The 17815-nt window shown below is 29.3% G+C and overlaps 3 protein-coding genes across 6 annotated transcripts; all 3 read right to left on the bottom strand.

Annotated features, from left to right (window-relative positions):
- Window positions 1–2189: 2189 nt before the first annotated feature.
- LOC125851245 (28 kDa ribonucleoprotein, chloroplastic) lies at window positions 2190–5138 on the bottom strand. Its single transcript, XM_049531025.1, has 4 exons — window positions 4646–5138; window positions 3367–3468; window positions 2985–3257; window positions 2190–2410 (listed from the first exon to the last, which is right to left on the bottom strand). The coding sequence occupies exons 1-4, from the start codon at window positions 5069–5071 to the stop codon at window positions 2357–2359; spliced, it is 855 nt and encodes a 284-aa protein (XP_049386982.1). The 5' UTR covers window positions 5072–5138; the 3' UTR covers window positions 2190–2356.
- Window positions 5139–6463: 1325 nt separating this feature from the next.
- On the bottom strand, window positions 6464–12606 carry LOC125851250 (pathogenesis-related protein STH-2-like). Of its 4 annotated transcripts, XM_049531031.1 has the most exons (3): window positions 12347–12601; window positions 11688–11768; window positions 6464–6856 (listed from the first exon to the last, which is right to left on the bottom strand). In XM_049531031.1, exons 1-3 carry the CDS (start codon window positions 12528–12530, stop codon window positions 6636–6638), a joined length of 486 nt encoding a protein of 161 aa, XP_049386988.1. In that variant the 5' UTR covers window positions 12531–12601; the 3' UTR covers window positions 6464–6635. The 4 variants fall into 4 exon arrangements, with proteins under 4 accessions (XP_049386988.1, XP_049386989.1, XP_049386991.1 ...); XM_049531032.1 differs by lacking the exon at window positions 11688–11768 and having other exon boundaries at window positions 6464–6937; window positions 12347–12606; XM_049531034.1 differs by lacking the exons at window positions 11688–11768; window positions 12347–12601 and adding an exon at window positions 7629–7888 and having other exon boundaries at window positions 6464–6937.
- Window positions 12607–15779: 3173 nt separating this feature from the next.
- On the bottom strand, window positions 15780–17031 carry LOC125851251 (pathogenesis-related protein STH-2-like). Its single transcript, XM_049531035.1, has 2 exons — window positions 16781–17031; window positions 15780–16106 (listed from the first exon to the last, which is right to left on the bottom strand). The coding sequence occupies exons 1-2, from the start codon at window positions 16962–16964 to the stop codon at window positions 15808–15810; spliced, it is 483 nt and encodes a 160-aa protein (XP_049386992.1). The 5' UTR covers window positions 16965–17031; the 3' UTR covers window positions 15780–15807.
- Between the last annotated feature and the right edge of the window lie 784 nt (window positions 17032–17815).

The raw sequence follows: 17815 nt of genomic DNA, 5'->3' as shown, positions 1-17815 counted from the left end.
AGTTACGGGTGTGCAAAAATCGAGTCGCAAAAATGTTATTGGGTTGTTAATGGGTTCATAAAAAAAAGTTATTGAGTTATTGGTTCGATATCAATTTTTACTATTGGGTTATTGGGTAAACCGATAACCCAATAAGACGGTAATAATTTACTACTTTACCCTTCCTAAATATTAGATATTAATAATTTAATATATAACTAGACACTATAATTACATGAAATTATTATTACTCTACCCACTTCAGACTAGGCTCGCTTTACTAATTTTTATTGTNCAACCCCCAACTTGATACCCCAACTCCAACCCCAACACCCAACCTCAATCCCGACCCTAATTTTGTAAATTTATTAGTAAGGCAAGATATGACTAATATATAGCGTGACTAATTTTGTAAATTTATTAGTAAGGCAAGATATGACTAATTTTGTAAATTTATTAGTAAGGCAAGACGGTAATAATTTACTACTTTACCCTTCCTAAATATTAGATATTAATAATTTAATATATAACTAGACACTATAATTACATGAAATTATTATTTCTCTACCCACTTCAGACTAGGCTTGCTTTACTAGTTTTTACTGTACTCAAAACCTAAAAACTAAAGTAAGGGTTCACAATTGTAGTTATTTGATTTTAGTTTTAGTTTAAGTCTTGTTGGACTATTTGATTTTAATTTTAGTTTGTAATTGTAGGTTGTAGCTTTTGCAAGTTTGTAAAGATCTGTAACTTGATTAACATCATAAGAAATTCCACACTATGTTTTGGCGTTGACATGTAATTATAACCTTCATACTATATTTTCTCTTATTGATGCAATTTCTCATTATCTTTCTTGTTTCACTATATCAAAGCATTTAGAGAAGTGAGAAGTCATCTAATATTTTACAGACATTTTCTTATTGGATAAACCGAAAACCGAACTGATAACGACCAAAAATTGATAAATCGAAAACCGATAAAAAAATATCTTATTGGTTTGTTATTGGGTTAACATATTTAAAAACTGAAAACCGATGAACCGAACCAATCGATACACACCCTAATTGTAGTTCTTTGAAATCGTATCAATCATATACATTTATTAATAAGAAAATATTAGAAGTAAAATAAGTATCGTGAAGCAAGAAATTACTTAAATAAAGTGGTGGTGACTGACTTTTTTAAATAAATAAATACATGGCAGAGGAGGGAAATAAGAAGGCAAGTAGGGATGACAATGAGACGGGGTGAGTTTCAGTATTTGCGGTACAGTGCGGGTTAGAGCTTTTGCGGAGCGGGGCGGGGCGGGTACGCGGGTTGAATATTTCTTTTTTTTGTCGTGTGCCTTGAAATTGAAATCTTTCCAGCTAAAGTTTGTCAATACTCGAGCCTTGAAATTGAAATTCCTAGCCATTATTGATAAATTTCTTTTATCTCTAACTCCAATTTTACATACCCTTTTAGGTAATCCTGCAAATTCTTGATTGTCTCTTTTTATTAATGGGTATGTAGTTTTTCTTAGTATTTGATCCCAATTTAATATTAACTGAGGATAAATCTTATAGATTCATTATATTTTACTATTTAGGTTGTGGAAAATAATACAAAATCACTTGGTTCCTTATGTATTTGAATATTATTTTTGCTATTTTCTACTTTGCAATTAATCTTCTTAATATTATGCACATGTTGTTGTTAATATTTATTTTAAACTAATAGATCATATTAAATTTAATGAAACTTGATTTTAGGCACAAATTTGGACGGATCTTATATTGAAAAGGCAAAAAGTCATTCGTATAGTGCAGAAGCATTCACATTTTTTTACTTACTCTTTCACTTCATTTCAAAATTAGGCTTGCTCTAGGCTAGTTTTGGACCTCTCTCGAACAAGGGAAGAACAACATATAATTAACTTCAATTGAACAAGAAAAGAAAAGATTGTAAACCGACGTTGAATGCTTTAACTTGACCACTAAAGAAGGTGAAGATTACACGAGAGAGTAGGCTAACTTACTACTAAGCTTTAGGCTCCATAGTTGAAAATATGTTCCTATTTACTTTGTATATATTTCTACAAGAAACAGATCCCAAGCATTATCTAGTGAAATTGCTTGTACTAATTGAGTAATTATAATAGTTTTCTAAAATATGATGAAGGAACAATTACATCTCTCTCTAAATCACAAAAGGAAGGAAAGAGAGCAAAAAAAAAAGAAAGCTCAATGTATGGGTGATGTAATTCAAATAGTTACATCTTCTTTTGACCTAGTTAAAGCCTTTTTAGCCATCTTAATCCATGAACTAAAATTGTTCTTCTATAGATGGCAAATTTCAACTTTTACAACTAATATACAAAGAATCTTGTCCCATCTTATTGTTTCTTCCCTTCTGCTAAGCTAACTCGCAATGCCCTTCCATCCAATTCCTGATAAAGACATATACAAAAGGGGCAAAATTGTAAGTAGTTCTTTCATTTTTCTCAAGAAATTGAAGTTTCGTGTATCGATGATACACTCGAACTGATTCGTAGGACGCGCGTGTCTACTTGTTTAACTTTATTCAAGTTTAAGTACCTACTAGTGCACACGGCACAACAAAGTTTCAGAGCATAGATGTCAGTTGAGACCAAGTTAAATGACATGTTTATGTATTATATCAATATAAAATGTGTTTGGTTTTACACTAGGTAAGTTGGGATACACTTTTATTTCCAACTTTAACCTTGAATATTTTAAAGAACTTTGGTGAAGGGCATTTAGGATTGTTATCCAACCGTGAAGGTGGTTAAAAATTAATACCTCAATTATGGTATAAATAATCCCAGGATCGATAATCGGAATTGAAAATTCAACTAACCATGGGAGTAAATAATCTCGTATATGATCCCGAAACTATTATACCTTATCGCACAAACCAAACGACTTATGACAAAAATCCTTTCCCACAAAATGAGCTGAACAAATGAAATGTTTCAAAAAGAGAGTTAAAGAAATGCATACCACTCCATTGAGATTGTTAAGAGCATTTTCCATTTCTTCTCTAGTCTCAAAGCTCACAAAACCGTAGCCACGAGATCTCCCAGTCTCTCCGTCATACAGTACCCTAGCTCCAACAACAGCTCCATATTCTTGAAATGCTTGTGCCAAACTTTCAGATGAGACTGACCACGCCAAATTACCAACGAAGAGCTTGTGTTCTGTTTCAGGGTAAAGTGGTTCTTTTGGTTTAGGCTTGTCTGAGAAATTCACCCTTAAGGTTCTGCCACCATACTCCTGAAATCAGTAAATCATGCTTTAGTGCATAGCCTCAGATAAGTTCAACGTCGAAATATATGTAATGTTCAACATCGATTTATGAAAGGAAATTGAAATAACCACTTACTCTTCCGTCAAGATTTTCAACGACTGTCTTGCAATCTTCAAGAGAACTCATTGTCACAAATGCAAATCCTCTGCTTTTACCTGTGTCCCTGTCATAAAGAACCTGGACAAATTGGAATAAATTAGCGCGTAAAATTCATTTAGGACATAGATAGGAGGAACATTTTGGTTTTGATTAGGAGAAAGTTTTTTCCTCGCATTAAAGAGATGGTTAAATCGCAGCATACACATTTCAATTACGAACACAGTTCCACTTCAGGTCAAGTTCAATCCAAGCTTCAAACCTTTTTGCACTCAAGTGATCACCTTTGCTCTTATTTCAACCGTCTTTCACTTAACTAACTCAGTCAAAACTGGAAAGTAACATTTTCAAAATACAGCGTTCAATTGCTAACTTTCATATTCAATTTTGAGTCTGAATACTAATTACGTTTGGAACTTATTCATCATCAACTTAATCATGAAGAAATAGGGTGGACTTGTTGGCTCCGTTACATGAACTTGTAGACAAGTATGTATCTACAAGTATGTGTAAGTACATGGAGAGGAAAATTCAATTTTTGTTTTCTATCTTTTAGTACATCTCGAGGGATTTTGACAATGCACCCGCCTCTTATAACATTTTTTCGACACAAATACGTCAAGATATGTAAGTGAAGGATCCATGTAACATAGCTAAGGTGGTATGGCAAACACTAACATTTTAGCACCTACTTATTCCACGAATATCTAATTCGTTTTCCCTCATTATTTTCCATGAGATAGTAGTCAAGATCATCCATGAGACCATGACTCTATGTAAACACTGAATGTGTCAATGTGGTTCACAAAATGGGAACACAAAAACCAGAGCGTAGATCGAACACCTTAATCTACTTCAAGAAGCAACTGTACCACAATAATATGCCGAAATTCAATCCTCAACTAAGCAAGTCACTAGAAAATATTTTTGTCTCTAAACAATTCAGTAAGAAATGGCAACTACTTTAGCTTTTCATATCCCTGATATACACCATATATACACAGGCAAACAACACAAATCCCACTAGTTTAGAGCCTAATTACGTGCCTTTCCATGAGTTTTTGATATTACTATTTGTACCAGATTTTGGTCCCCAGATACATTATCTGGCGCATTCTCTCGAATACATAGGGTCAAAATTCGATGTAATTTCTTCTAGATACATTGTATTCAAATGGATTCGCATGTATATGAGATACGAGTTGGAATTGACTATACAAATACTCATATTTCACGCTAATTCAAGCAAAATGCATACCTCAACAAGCTCAGGACTAGCATAGTCTTGAACAATCCCAGCAAGTTGTGCACTATCACAAAGATACGGTAAATTCCCAAAATAAAGCTTAGTATTAACACCTTCACTTTCACTACTCCCATCGGAACCCTCTCCTACCTTCTCCTCCTCCTCATCCACCGCCGGCGCCGGCACCTCTTCCTCCTCCTCCGTCACCGCCGCTTCCACCTCCTCTTGCACCACCGCAGCTGCCAGCCTCGGCAATACCCTCAACTTCTTGTAAATAGACGTCAGTTCACTTGACGACGATGAAATTAAAGTTAGATTTGGAGTTCTAGTTGATGAAATTTTAAGTAGATGATCGGAATTAGTCCAATTTAATGTAGAACGTATACAATGAAGACTGGAAAACGAAGAAGCTACTGCTGTGGCAGCTGCGGCCGCCATGATTTCGCCGGAATTTCAATTTTGATCGGAGAATTATTAGTGAAGAGTTGAGAAAAAATGGAGGGATATTATCACTGAATATTTAGTTTTTTTTTGAGTGGTGAGGTGGAGAGATGAAATCCAAAGAGATAGGAGAAAATATAGATGAAGTGGATATTGTATATAATTGATAAGGTTTTTGGATTATTACTTTTTTTTTCTTTGTTTTAATTGAATTGAAACTCTTTTTTTATTGGCTATGTTGGTAATCTTTTTGTAATTTTGGTGTTTTCTTAGCCACACAACATGTTGCAAACTTTCTAGAAAGTGAAATGAGAAACAAAAGTAAAACATATGTAATCTCCTAGAAATAGAGAGATTGTTTTTGAAAAATTTTTGAGTTTAGTGTAGTAGATTAAAGTAGTTATGATAAGGAAATACGATAATGAAGAGAATAAAAGATTGTATCGAATATTCAGAAAAAAGGAATAGTAATAACAAGGAAATAATGTGATAATCGAAATATAATAGACAATAGATGGTAACATATTTCAAAACAAAAAAACTACAGTTCTAAGAAATGTTTGTCATCGATTGACATCTATTCTCCTATCTATAACTAATCATTGAGTTCGTTTTAGTATAAAGTGAGTAATAGTTTTAACTATGAAGCTCGTAAGATAGTGATGGTTTAGATGATAAATGAAGGATGTAATATATAGATTGTTCTTTTAACTTGACATCAGTTGATATCTATGTCTTCCAACCGCACAAATAGACAGTTAAACTTGTATAAAGTTGAACAATTAGATATGCACATCCTATATGATATAATACATTAGGATGCGAATTGCTAAAAACCCCTGAACTCAAAATTATCAAATTGTATGAGAAAATGGCCTTGTTGAATAAGTTCAAAAAAGTGTTTGATGAAATGCCTGAGAGAATCAAAGTCATATGGAATGCAATGATTAGAAGGTATTTTCAAAATGGGAATATTGAGGAAGTTGTGTTTTGTATAATGAAATGCCTTCTACTGATTTGTTTTCTTATAACATCATGATTTCAGGCAGAAACAAAGTCAGAATTTTAATTTTAAATATTTAAAATAACTATGTTAAGTTCTGATAACCGGATTCTAGATTTGAATTGAGTTAAAAATCCATGTTTGGGACGGTATGAAAAAAAGAACTTCCTATATTATACTATTCAATTCTCGACAACGAGCTGATTTGATAGTTTAGATAATGGTATTCTTGATATTGATCCAATTTAAGATAACCAAAAGATAATATTCATTCATTAAATTTACAGGCTAAAGATTTATTATCTTCATGAGATTAAATCCCGATCGAGTTCAAAAGTTTAAGAAATTAAGCCTTGTGCATCATATCATATATATTGAACACCACATTTTATGTTTGGTACAAACTTTTCATAAGTAAAGCTTGTCTATCTTATTCAAAGTTCTTTCCATGACATATATAGCAATTGGAAAGAACACACACACAAAAAAAAAACAAAAACTCAAACCCCTTAGTACAACTCTTCAACTCAGGTACGTGCATGTCTGATTCTTTTTTCATCACTTAGCGTAGACAGAAGGATTAGCGAGGAGGTAATCTTCGACAGCCTTGAAAAGTTCCATGGCTTGTTTCTTGCCTTCATTGTGTTCTTCTTCCTTTAAAACATAGTCACCTTTTGTGTGGTACTCAGTTTTTGTCTTGCAAACACAACCTCCATTTCCAGCAGCTTCAAATTTGATATCATAGGTAATTGATTCCAATTTGTCTCCAAGAACATCACCTTCTATAAGTGAATATTTTGTTACCAAATTCTTGTCATCAATTGCATGAATCTTGTGCTTCAAGTACTTTATTGGACCACCTGATATTAACAAAAATAATATAAGTTTCGTATATTATCGATGTAACTAATTTTTTAAGTTAAGTGAGTCATTCGAAGGATATCTATAGATATGTTAAATGAACGAGTTGAAATCTATTATATTCTATTAAAAAGACATCTAAAGTATTCTAATTTTTTGAGTTTTATATCTTTTCTTTTAGTGAGTTTTATATCTAAACTATCATATGTGTGAGTTTCTATCACCAAATATTTATCAAAATATACTTAAACTATCCGTTGTTCAATTTTTTTATCTGAACAATAGTGATATTTCAGGTAGAAAAAATAGTTCAAATGTGTTTCGAGAAATATTTGATGATAGCCCATGTATAAAACTCACATACATATCAAAACACACTTGAACTATCAATTTTTCACTTTTCTTATTTGATCAATAGTGATATTTCATGTAGAGAAAATGAACGACTGATAGTTCAAAAGTGTTTCGAGAAATTTGATGATAGTCTAGGATAGGAAACTCATACACATGATAGTTCAAATATGAAACTCAAAAACTTGATATACTTTAAATGTATTCTTAACTCGTCACTCCAATATAATATAATTAGTTGTATACACTAACGATATACAAAAGATATTTACACAATCAGATCGCTCATTTAAACTAGCTAGGTAGTAAAAATGATAAATGTAAAACTAATTATATTACCTTCAACAAAGTTCATCTTCTTGATGCTTCCATCTCCCTCAGTCTCAACATTCTTAACATTTGGCATCAATTTAGGGATAAGATTGTCAGCATCAACAACCAAAGCTTTGAACAACCTAGTAGGGGACACTGTGCTTGTGGCTTCATGTGTATAGGTAGTGACACCCATAGTGTTAATTTTCTTTCAACTTTTTTTTAGTAATAAAAAAGAGAATATATATAAGAAGTGAAATTAATATGCTAGCTAGTTTTGAGTTGTGGGATATAATGTTTAAGTTTTAGATGGTATTTATAGGGTATAAAATAGAGTGAGAGTAAATTAGTTTGAAGTCATCACCAACCTTAGCTTTAATGTTAATTTCAATATTCAAAGTAGGCCATTCTTGACTTCTATATTATTTTTTCTAGATGGTGATGGTTATCGCGTCGTATGTAGTGAAATTAGAATTTAAATTTTATGCTTTAAATTCATTATATTTTGAAGTTATGAGTTTATACTATCTATTATTTGTTGCACATAATTTTTATGAATTTATTGTATTTCACGTTAAAAATATTAGATTCAAATGAATCTGTTACATTCATCTCTATTACCGCTCTTAATTGAAGTTTTGAATTTTGAATTCTAAAGATGAAAACAACTTTATTCTTAATCAGATATATCTTAAATTTGATTCCTAAATGAAGATGATTCTAAAAAAATATATTTTTCTCTTTTAACAAACTTTACACCATACAAATTTTCAAATTAATCGAGATAGGAAATAATATCGAACATCAAATGAAAAACGAAAATATATATTCCATTTGCGTCACTTAGTTCAAATTAATTTGTTGGTTGTGGCGTTGGATAACTTCATGACAAAATGGTCTAACAATGAGGCTCGATGACACATTAAAGTATACTCCATATCAAAATTGTGTCATATATATCCAAATGCTTTGTGTTTTTTTCTTAGTATTTAGAGTAATAGATAATGANAATTTGTTGGTTGTGGCGTTGGATACCTTCATGACAAAATGGTCTAACAATGAGGCTCGATGACACAAGTATACTCCATACCAAAATTGTGTCATATATATCCAAATGCTTTGTGTTTTTTTCTTAGTATTTAGAGTAATAGATAATGATATTAATTAAAATCAAGATAAAATATACAAATAAAATAATTTTAATAATATTTGTTGAATTTGGTTTTAAATTAAACTTTGGTGGTATGACTTTATTACAAAAAAATTGGGTATTATAATTATAATAAAAAATGATTATTGGACATAAAAAATTTGTGAAAGTGAATAACTTTTTATATGATACAATTCAAAAGTTAAAGAATTTTGTGTTTTTTTATTTACATATTTTATAAATATAATATTGTATTTAGATTTTAATACAATCAAAGACAATCTACCTTGCTCAAGCGTTACTAACAAACGGACTCAGGCTGAGCTATAAAAACTTTATTTTTAGATGGATTCCAAAAATAAAAAATAAAATTGCCCAACTTTATTAAATTACGAATTGATCTGGATCGATATAACAAGTCAACATAGCTGATCATTAAATATCTTTTAAAAAGTTTAATTTGAAATTATAAAGTAAAAAATAGTTACCTAACTTATGGTATTTTCACATAAAATAAGATGAATAATAATAAGTTATTGCTTGTTGCCTTTTGGTAATTGGTGGGTAGGTGTGAAGGATAATATAAATTAACTAAGGATATGGTTTTAAACGACTTTCCGCATATGTTTTCTTTATTTATGTTTAGAATAAAAAATAATTTAAGTTATATATATAGTAAGTATAAGTAAATTTTATATTATCAATATATATTTATCTATTAATATAAGTTATATGTTTTATTTTTCAGATTATTTTTAAATATATTTAAATAATCTAATAATAATTTATTATCTTGAAATATTTTATTTTGCCTTTTTTTTTCGAACTCTTATCGATGTTTTTGTCTAAAAGTGAAATCTTTTACTAGTGTAGAAATATTGACTATAAGTAAAGCCAATATTGCTAATGTGAAAGTAGGAATTATGTCATGTTTGGATGCAAATTATAATATATATCGTGCAACTCATCATATACATATTCTAATATTATTTATACTATTTTAAAAATATTTATACTAATTAGTATGCTTGAGATGTTGCACATGTTTAATAAAAGACAATTATTGGGATCTCTCTATTCTTAATTAGAAATCTCAAATTTGAATTGCCTTTTCGAAAAAATAATTTTTTTTGTAGAGAGCATCATCTCTAGAAAAAGACCTTACATTATATAAATTTAAATTTAATCAGATCCTAATACGAAGATCGAACATGAAAAAAAAAAGCGTTCATTCATTAGAGACTGAAAGTTTTTTGCCTTGCGTTTACCCAAAAAGTATTGCTAATTGAACCATTATTGAACTACATAAAATATTTTATTTGAATTACTTTAATATTTCTTAGATTATGTTTAATTTATTATTATGAAAGTTAATTAGTTTTGTCATTTGATTATTTTATATTATGTATTACTAATTAATTTATTTTTTTATCATAGTAAACAAAAAAAAAAAGAAACTCTTATCAGATTGCTGTCTAGTCTATTCCATCTTTACTGACTCTTGTTGTGATTACAACATCCAAAATATTTTCTCCAATTTTGAGACCTAATTTTAATGTGGAACTTTGACAACGTCAAAGTATGCAACGCCATTAATTTTGACATCTCAACAGAATATACCGAGTTCAAATTCTAAGTTCGCCTCTCTCCATCTTCTATAGGCTTGTTGAGATATCAGTTGAGAAATAACTACATACTCGGATCCATCATCCATGCTTATTATGATGATATCCTAAGAAGTAAGGAAACTATATTATAGATGGTCGAAATTAGTTGTTTATTACTCCTTTCGATTCAATTTATGTGATATAGTTAGACTTGACACAAAATTTAAGAGAACATAAAAGACTTTTGAAACTTGTGATCTAAAATACGTTTTAAATATTTGTTGAATATACAAATTTAGTGTTCCAAAATCTCAATAATAATATTAGTTAGTAAAATACACCTCTAATTAAATATTTCGAGATATGTAAACGTCAACAAGGATCAAGTATTGTAAAACGGAGAAAATAGGATGAATACTCACACAAATATAGACATGTACTTTTTTTGTTGAAAAACCCCTAAATTTGCCTTGAACTATTAGTTTTGTTCCCAAACTATTAACTGCCCGAAAAACACCTCTACTCAACTAACTGAACTTAGAGACGTTCATAATCTTGTCACATGAGTAAAATACAGTCTTAAATTCTCGTCAAGTTTAGTGGTGTTTTTATTAAGAGTTTCAGATTCCTATAAAATTTTGAGACCACTTGCTATGTCATGTGAAAGATCGGGATGTATTTAAATTGAATTAATCAAATAAAAAAGTGATTTTAAAATTGTCAATAATTTGAGAATGAAACTAATAATTCAATTCAAGTTTTGAAAATTGTTGAGTCTTAAAATTTTCACAAATTGTGCCTAGGGCTTCATATAATATAATTGAAAAGGATATATCAAGGCTTGGTACAAGCAAAAAGAAAGCAAAGCTTTCAATATTATTTATTGGAAGTTCTTTCCATGTCATACAATTGGAAAGAACAAACACACACAACAAAAAACTATAACAATGTAGAAACTCAAGCCCATGGAACTTTTGATCAACTTTTCATCTCAGCTAAAAGTTTAAACTTTTTAGAAATAACACACACGTATCTATAATTATTTAATTATATAATATCACAACACGTCCGGATCATCTCTCACGTGTGGATCTGATTCATATTTCATCACTTAAGCGTAGACAGAAGGATTGGCGAGGAGGTACGCTTCGATGGCCTTGAATAGGTCAATGGCTTTCCCTTTGCCTACATTGTGTTCTTCTTCACTAACAACATAATCACCCTTTGTGTGATACTCAGTTGTTGTCTTGCAAACACAACCTCCATCTCCAGCAGCTTCAAATTTGACATCATAGGCAATTGATTCCAATTTGTCTCCAAGAACATCACCTTCAATAAGTGAATATTTTGTTTCTAAGTTCTTGTCATCAATTGCATGAATCTTGTGCTTCAAGTACTTAATTGGACCACCTGTCATTAACAAAAAATAAATTAAGTTTCATATATATTATCGATGTAAATAATATTTTACACGACGAGGTCATTCAAACAACAGAGTCAAAATAGGTTGAGTTAATGAATAAGCAGATTATTGATCCGTCCAAAAGTTACTTAAGTTGAAATTGACTGAAATGTAGGTCATATAACACAACATGTCCAATTATTACTAGTTTTAGTTGCTTTATTTTTTATTTTTTATTTTATATAAATTTTTATAGTATCTTGTAAAACTATGTTATGTTTTTCTTTATTTTAACTGTGTAACATATCAAATAAAAAATTATTCTCACAAGAGTTCTCATGAGTTAATTTAGACCATATATTAGTTTAATTTTTTACAGACTAAGCTAATAGACGAGTAGGTCAATAACTTTCCCAAACTTGGGTGGATTAGACATGTTAGGTTGATGAACTAACTATGTCACCTCTCTCTATAGGTATGTCTTTTAATAATATGAGATTTTGACAAATTTCAGGTTCATTATGAATATCGAACATCAAATCGAAAAAAATTATGATTTAACCAAGATCATAAATTTAAAACAAACCTTCAACAAAGTTCATTTGCTTGATGCTTCCAGCACCACCATCTCCCTCAACAATCTCAATGCTCTTAACATCATGTGACAACAATTTAGGTACAAGGCTGTCAAAATCAAGAACCAAACCTTTGAATAGCCTTGTTGGGGCAATTGTGGTTGTGGACTCATGAGTAAAAGTATTCACACCCATAATGTTTGATTAAATATTTGCCTTTTGAAAAAAAAGAAGAAAATGAATATAATACTTTGAAGTGTGTGATATATTGAAAGTTTTAGATGGTATTTATAGGACAAAAATGGAGTGAGATTTGGTTGATTATTATTTTAGTTTTGCCCCTACCTTGAAAAGTCATATAAATATAAATATTTTGGACAAGTGGTGTACAATTACTCATATTCAGTATAAGTAGAGTGAAAACTGTTCAAATCTTTTGGATTTATCCTATCACTCATAATCCAAAAAGATGAATATATCAAACAAAAAATAAATAAATTATTTTTTAATGATTATAAAAATTTAAACTAAGATGAATCGTTAAATCGTAATCTAAAAGGTGTATAAGTAGTTGGAAAAATTTGGTGAAATTTTAGAATTCTATGTCACGAGCAACCTTAGCTTTAGTATTAATTTCAACATTCAAAGCAGTGAATTGTTGACAATTGTGTCCGTTTTTATTTTTTATTTTTCTACATGTTGTGTCACTATCTTTGATAATTAATTTTGTTAGTTGTGGCATTGGGAGAATTTTATGCCATTATGGTCGATAAAAATAAGGCCTGCTGACACGATATTAAGTTGATTGGACGGTAGGAACCTACCAACGTGGTAGTGCTCCTCATGTCTTTTTTAGAGTCCGATTAAATACAAATTTGTGTCGAAAAATCTTACATTAGGATAAAAGGTATCCTAACATAGGTGATTCTGTATTCGGAGTAACTCAAATTCGAGACGTCTGATTAAAGAAGAATGAGTCCTTACCAATCTACAATAACCCTTATTGATAATGCTATTAAGTTTGAAAGTACAAAAGAACGTTCATTTCCTGATATTATTATCAATTAATACTGATTGCTTGAATTCAAAATTATCTAATTTCACGAGTTTGAGCTTTATAATATCATGATAGGTGTTTTTATTTATATAAATATATATATTTATATTCAATATTGTTTATATTTATATCATAATAATTTATTTGATTAAACTTTAAATCGATCATGCTTGCTTTGGAAAAAACCATTTTGAGAAAAGTAATTTTCTACAAAGTTTAAATATAACCCAAATAAATATTTTTCGAGTTTTGATTTTTTGGAGGAGGCTAGTTGTTCTTTGATAATTGGGTGGGTGGGTGGGTGGGTGGTTGGGAGAGAGGACAAAGATATATATAGTATATAGTACTATATACTATATAGTTTATATTATCTTTAGAAAAATCTTTTAAATGTCTACATCTTATTGACTAAGCCCAACATTGTCTTATACTAAAATCTTTGGAGTTGATGAAATCTTGACTAAGTAAAAACCAATTGGTAATGTGAAAGTGGCAATTTTGTATGCATTCAACCTTTCTACTATCGATTTAAAAAGAATTAACAAAGGTCATGTTCTCTACGTGAATTGAAATTTGATTAATTCAAATTTATATTTGCAGGCTTAATTTGAGGGCATCAATTTTAATAAAAAAAAATATTAAATCTAGAGCTTAAATCTCGAGATTTAAGATTAAGATGGAGCAATTATAACCATTTCAATTCATTCTAATTTATATCGATGTCTAAAGGTCATGTTTGGTTGCATATAGTGTTATTAGAAATTTAGAATAAGATAAAAGTAATATAGAATGTTCATGTTATTTTGTATTTGATGAGATAGAAATATACAACGAATAAGATAAAAGTAATATAGAATGTTCATGTTATTTTGTATTTGATGAGATAGAAATATACAACGTTTTTCTAAATCTTGCTTTATCTCCTATTTTTCATAAAATAATATTAATATATAAATTTCCCCGTAATTTACACATATATCAAGACGTTCGAATTTTTTAATTTCAAAACTATACATCATATTATAAAAATTATTCCTAACCAACTATATCAAATATAATATTATTTATACATAATATAATACTCTCTCATCCATTTTTATTTATCTTGTTGCGCTTTTCAAAAGTCAATTTAACAAATTTTTAAAGTTAAATTAGATAACATTAATTCGATATTTTAAACAAAAAAATTAGATATTCAAAAACTATTCAAAAAGTACTATAAATTGCATTTTTTTGCGTATCAATATGATGAAAAAATATATTATAAAATGTTAGGCAAAGTTTTTATAGTTTGACTCTAAAAAAAAAACTATGACAATTAAAAATAGACGAGGGTAATATCTGTATAACTCACCTCAAATGAACTATACATACCTCTATTAATTTTTATGCCTTGAAAATAGAGGTGGATCGAAATTCCACATCTCCACAAAAAAAAATTTCTTTCAAATCAAAGTGGGAAATCAATTATTTTTAGTATTTCCCCACTTAATTGTGACTCTGATAATATAAGGAAAAATCATTTTGGTCACAAAATTTAGCTATAATTTGGTCAGAATGATATTTTATCTTTTTAAATATTTTTATCCTTTTAACTTTAATACATTTTAATTAAAAAATTAAAAAAAGATCAGTTTATTTTAAAATAAAAAAGCTATCATAAACTTTTTAAATTTCTGTTCTGACCAAATTTTTTGGCCATTTAGCATTACCCATAATATAATACTGTTTGGCGAAACTTTTAAGAATCTAATTGTTTTGAAAAGTATTTTTTATTACAATTTTTTATGAAAGTTTTGAACTTTTGAGGAATGGTAGTTTCTACTTGATCGATCAATTTGAAAAGCAATTCTTTATCAATTAAAAAGGTAATTTATGATTGGTCAAGATTTTAAAATTACTTTTTCAATTTTTTTCGTATCTATTTTTATTCACGTACGTGTTTCTTAGTGAATTATGTATAATAATGCATATAGTTTTTGTCACTATTTTTTACATGGTCCTTCTACATTGCTATTTGCTCCATCTAAGTATGCTTGTACGTATAGTGCAAATAACAACAACACAACTCACCAATCTATCAACGAGGATTGTGGTGGAGTGATAACTGCTAAATACTCATTCATCCTTAATCAGAAGTCTCGGGTTCGAATCCCCAAAGTAAAATATTCTTTATTGAAAGTTCTTTCCATGACATACAATTGGAAAACACACAACACACAACAAAAAACTATAACAATGTAAAACTCAACCCTTGGAAAAATTGATATAACTCCATATATCAATCATTCAACTTTTTCGTCTCTCATCTAAGAGTTTAAACTTCTTAGAAATAACACACGCATTTTAAATTATTTAATATCACAAGACGTACGTGATCTCTCATGTGTAGACCTGATTCTTTTTCATCAATATTTAAGCGTAGACAGAAGGATTCGCGAGAAGGTATGCTTCTACAGCCTTGGAAATATTCATGATTCTCTCTTTGCCTACATTGTGTTCTTCTTCAGTAACAACATGATCACCCTTTGTGTGATACTCAGTTGTTGTCTTGTAAACACAACCTCCATTGTCATAAGCTTCAAATTTGATATCATAGGTAATTGATTCCAATTTGTCTCCAAGAACATCACCTTCTATAAGTGAATATTTTGTTTCTAAGTTCTTGTCATCAATCACATGAATCTTGTGTTTCAAGTACTTTATTGGACCACCTGCCATCAACAAAAAATAATAATTAAGTTTCATATATTAATAATATCGGTGCTATCAGATCATTCGAAGAATAATATCTATAGACTATAGGTACATGTGATAACTAAATGAGTTGGATTGAATTTGAGCAGGTCAAATTAGATTAAGTTAATAAATGATCGGATTATTGATCCGTCCAAAAATTGCTTGTACTAAACTGATCTATAATAAAGGTCATAACCAACCTATCAAATTATTATTAGTTTTAATTGCTTTATTTATTCATTTATAGTTTTTTAGTACCTTATATAAGTATTTTCTTTGAAAATATTCTGATAAGATTTTTCATGAGTCAATTTAGATTATATATTAATCCACTATTTGACGGGCTCATGAACTAATAAATGAGTTGGTCAATAACTTGTCTGAACGTGAATGAGTTGGGCGGATTATATTTTTGTGGACTAAATTTGTTACCTCTATTGATAGATATGTCTTCTAATAACATGAGATTTGAAATCTTGAAAGTAAGATATATTACCGTTACAATATGTAACAATGATCTGATAGTGTAAAAATTATTTTCAAAAACAAGTTTTGCCCAAAGTAAATAGAAGTTCATCTAAGTAATCCAGTAAGTCGAGCTCCAATAAAAATAACAAACTTTGAGTGAAGAAAAAAACATAAAACAAACCTTCAACAAAGTTCATTTGCTTGATGCTTCCTACACCACCATCTCCCTCAATAGTCTCATTGTTCTTAACATGTTGTGACAACAATTTAGGTACAAGGTTGTCAAAATCAAGAACCAAAGCTTTGAATAGTCTTGTAGGGGAAATTGTGGTTGTTGACTCATAAGTATAGGTATTCACACCCATAATGTTTGATTTATATTTGCTTTTAAAACAAAGAGGAAATTTAAAGAGCTAAGGATAAGATGAATTAATGTTTTGAGGTGTGTGATTATGGAAGTTTAAAGATAGTATTTATAGGGATCATAAAATGGAGTGAGATTATAGGGTGTGTTTGGTAGGGAGGAAAATATAGAATATTTTTCAATTTTTACATGTTTGATTAATTATTTTTTATTTTATTTTTATAAGGAAATTAAATTTCTTAAAGATCTTTTTATTGTTTTCAATGTGGGTTTTTTATGAATGTATATATTTCCTATTTCAATCTGTTTTGAAATGATTTACTTGAGTTGATGGTCCTAAATTTTCTTATGTTCTTTCATAAGATAGAGGTAAGATTTGCGTATATATGATCATTATTCTCAGATTACCACTTGTAATATAACACTAAATATGTCGCTGTATATATATTTCTTAATTAAAAATCATAAAAATTACTTTCCTAAAAAGAGTAGGTCAACAAGTTTTATATGTAACATTTCAGATTCGTTGTCCCCCATCGCGTTCAACCCCCACTCCCAACTTCAATATTTCACCTAACCTCTATAGTGTTTTTCTAAATAATATATTAATGCTATTGAATTAATATGTTTTCTTATTTATTTATCAAAACACATAAAACTATTTATTTTCAAGAAAATATTATTTCATCGAAAATATTTTATTACATATACCAAACACACCCTTAGAATTCAGTCATCTTTAATCTTAATTTCAACATTCAAAGCAGTCCATTATTGACATTCGTGTTATTTTTTAAAAAAATTTACATATTGTATCATTCTCTTAATAATTAATTAATTTGTTAGTCGTGG

Source organism: Solanum stenotomum, unplaced genomic scaffold (genome assembly GCF_019186545.1).
Source record: "Solanum stenotomum isolate F172 unplaced genomic scaffold, ASM1918654v1 scaffold23673, whole genome shotgun sequence".
Classification (NCBI taxonomy): Eukaryota; Viridiplantae; Streptophyta; class Magnoliopsida; order Solanales; family Solanaceae; genus Solanum; species Solanum stenotomum.
The sequence above is the reverse complement of the archived record's forward strand: the minus strand, read 5'-3'. Positions and strand labels throughout refer to the sequence as shown.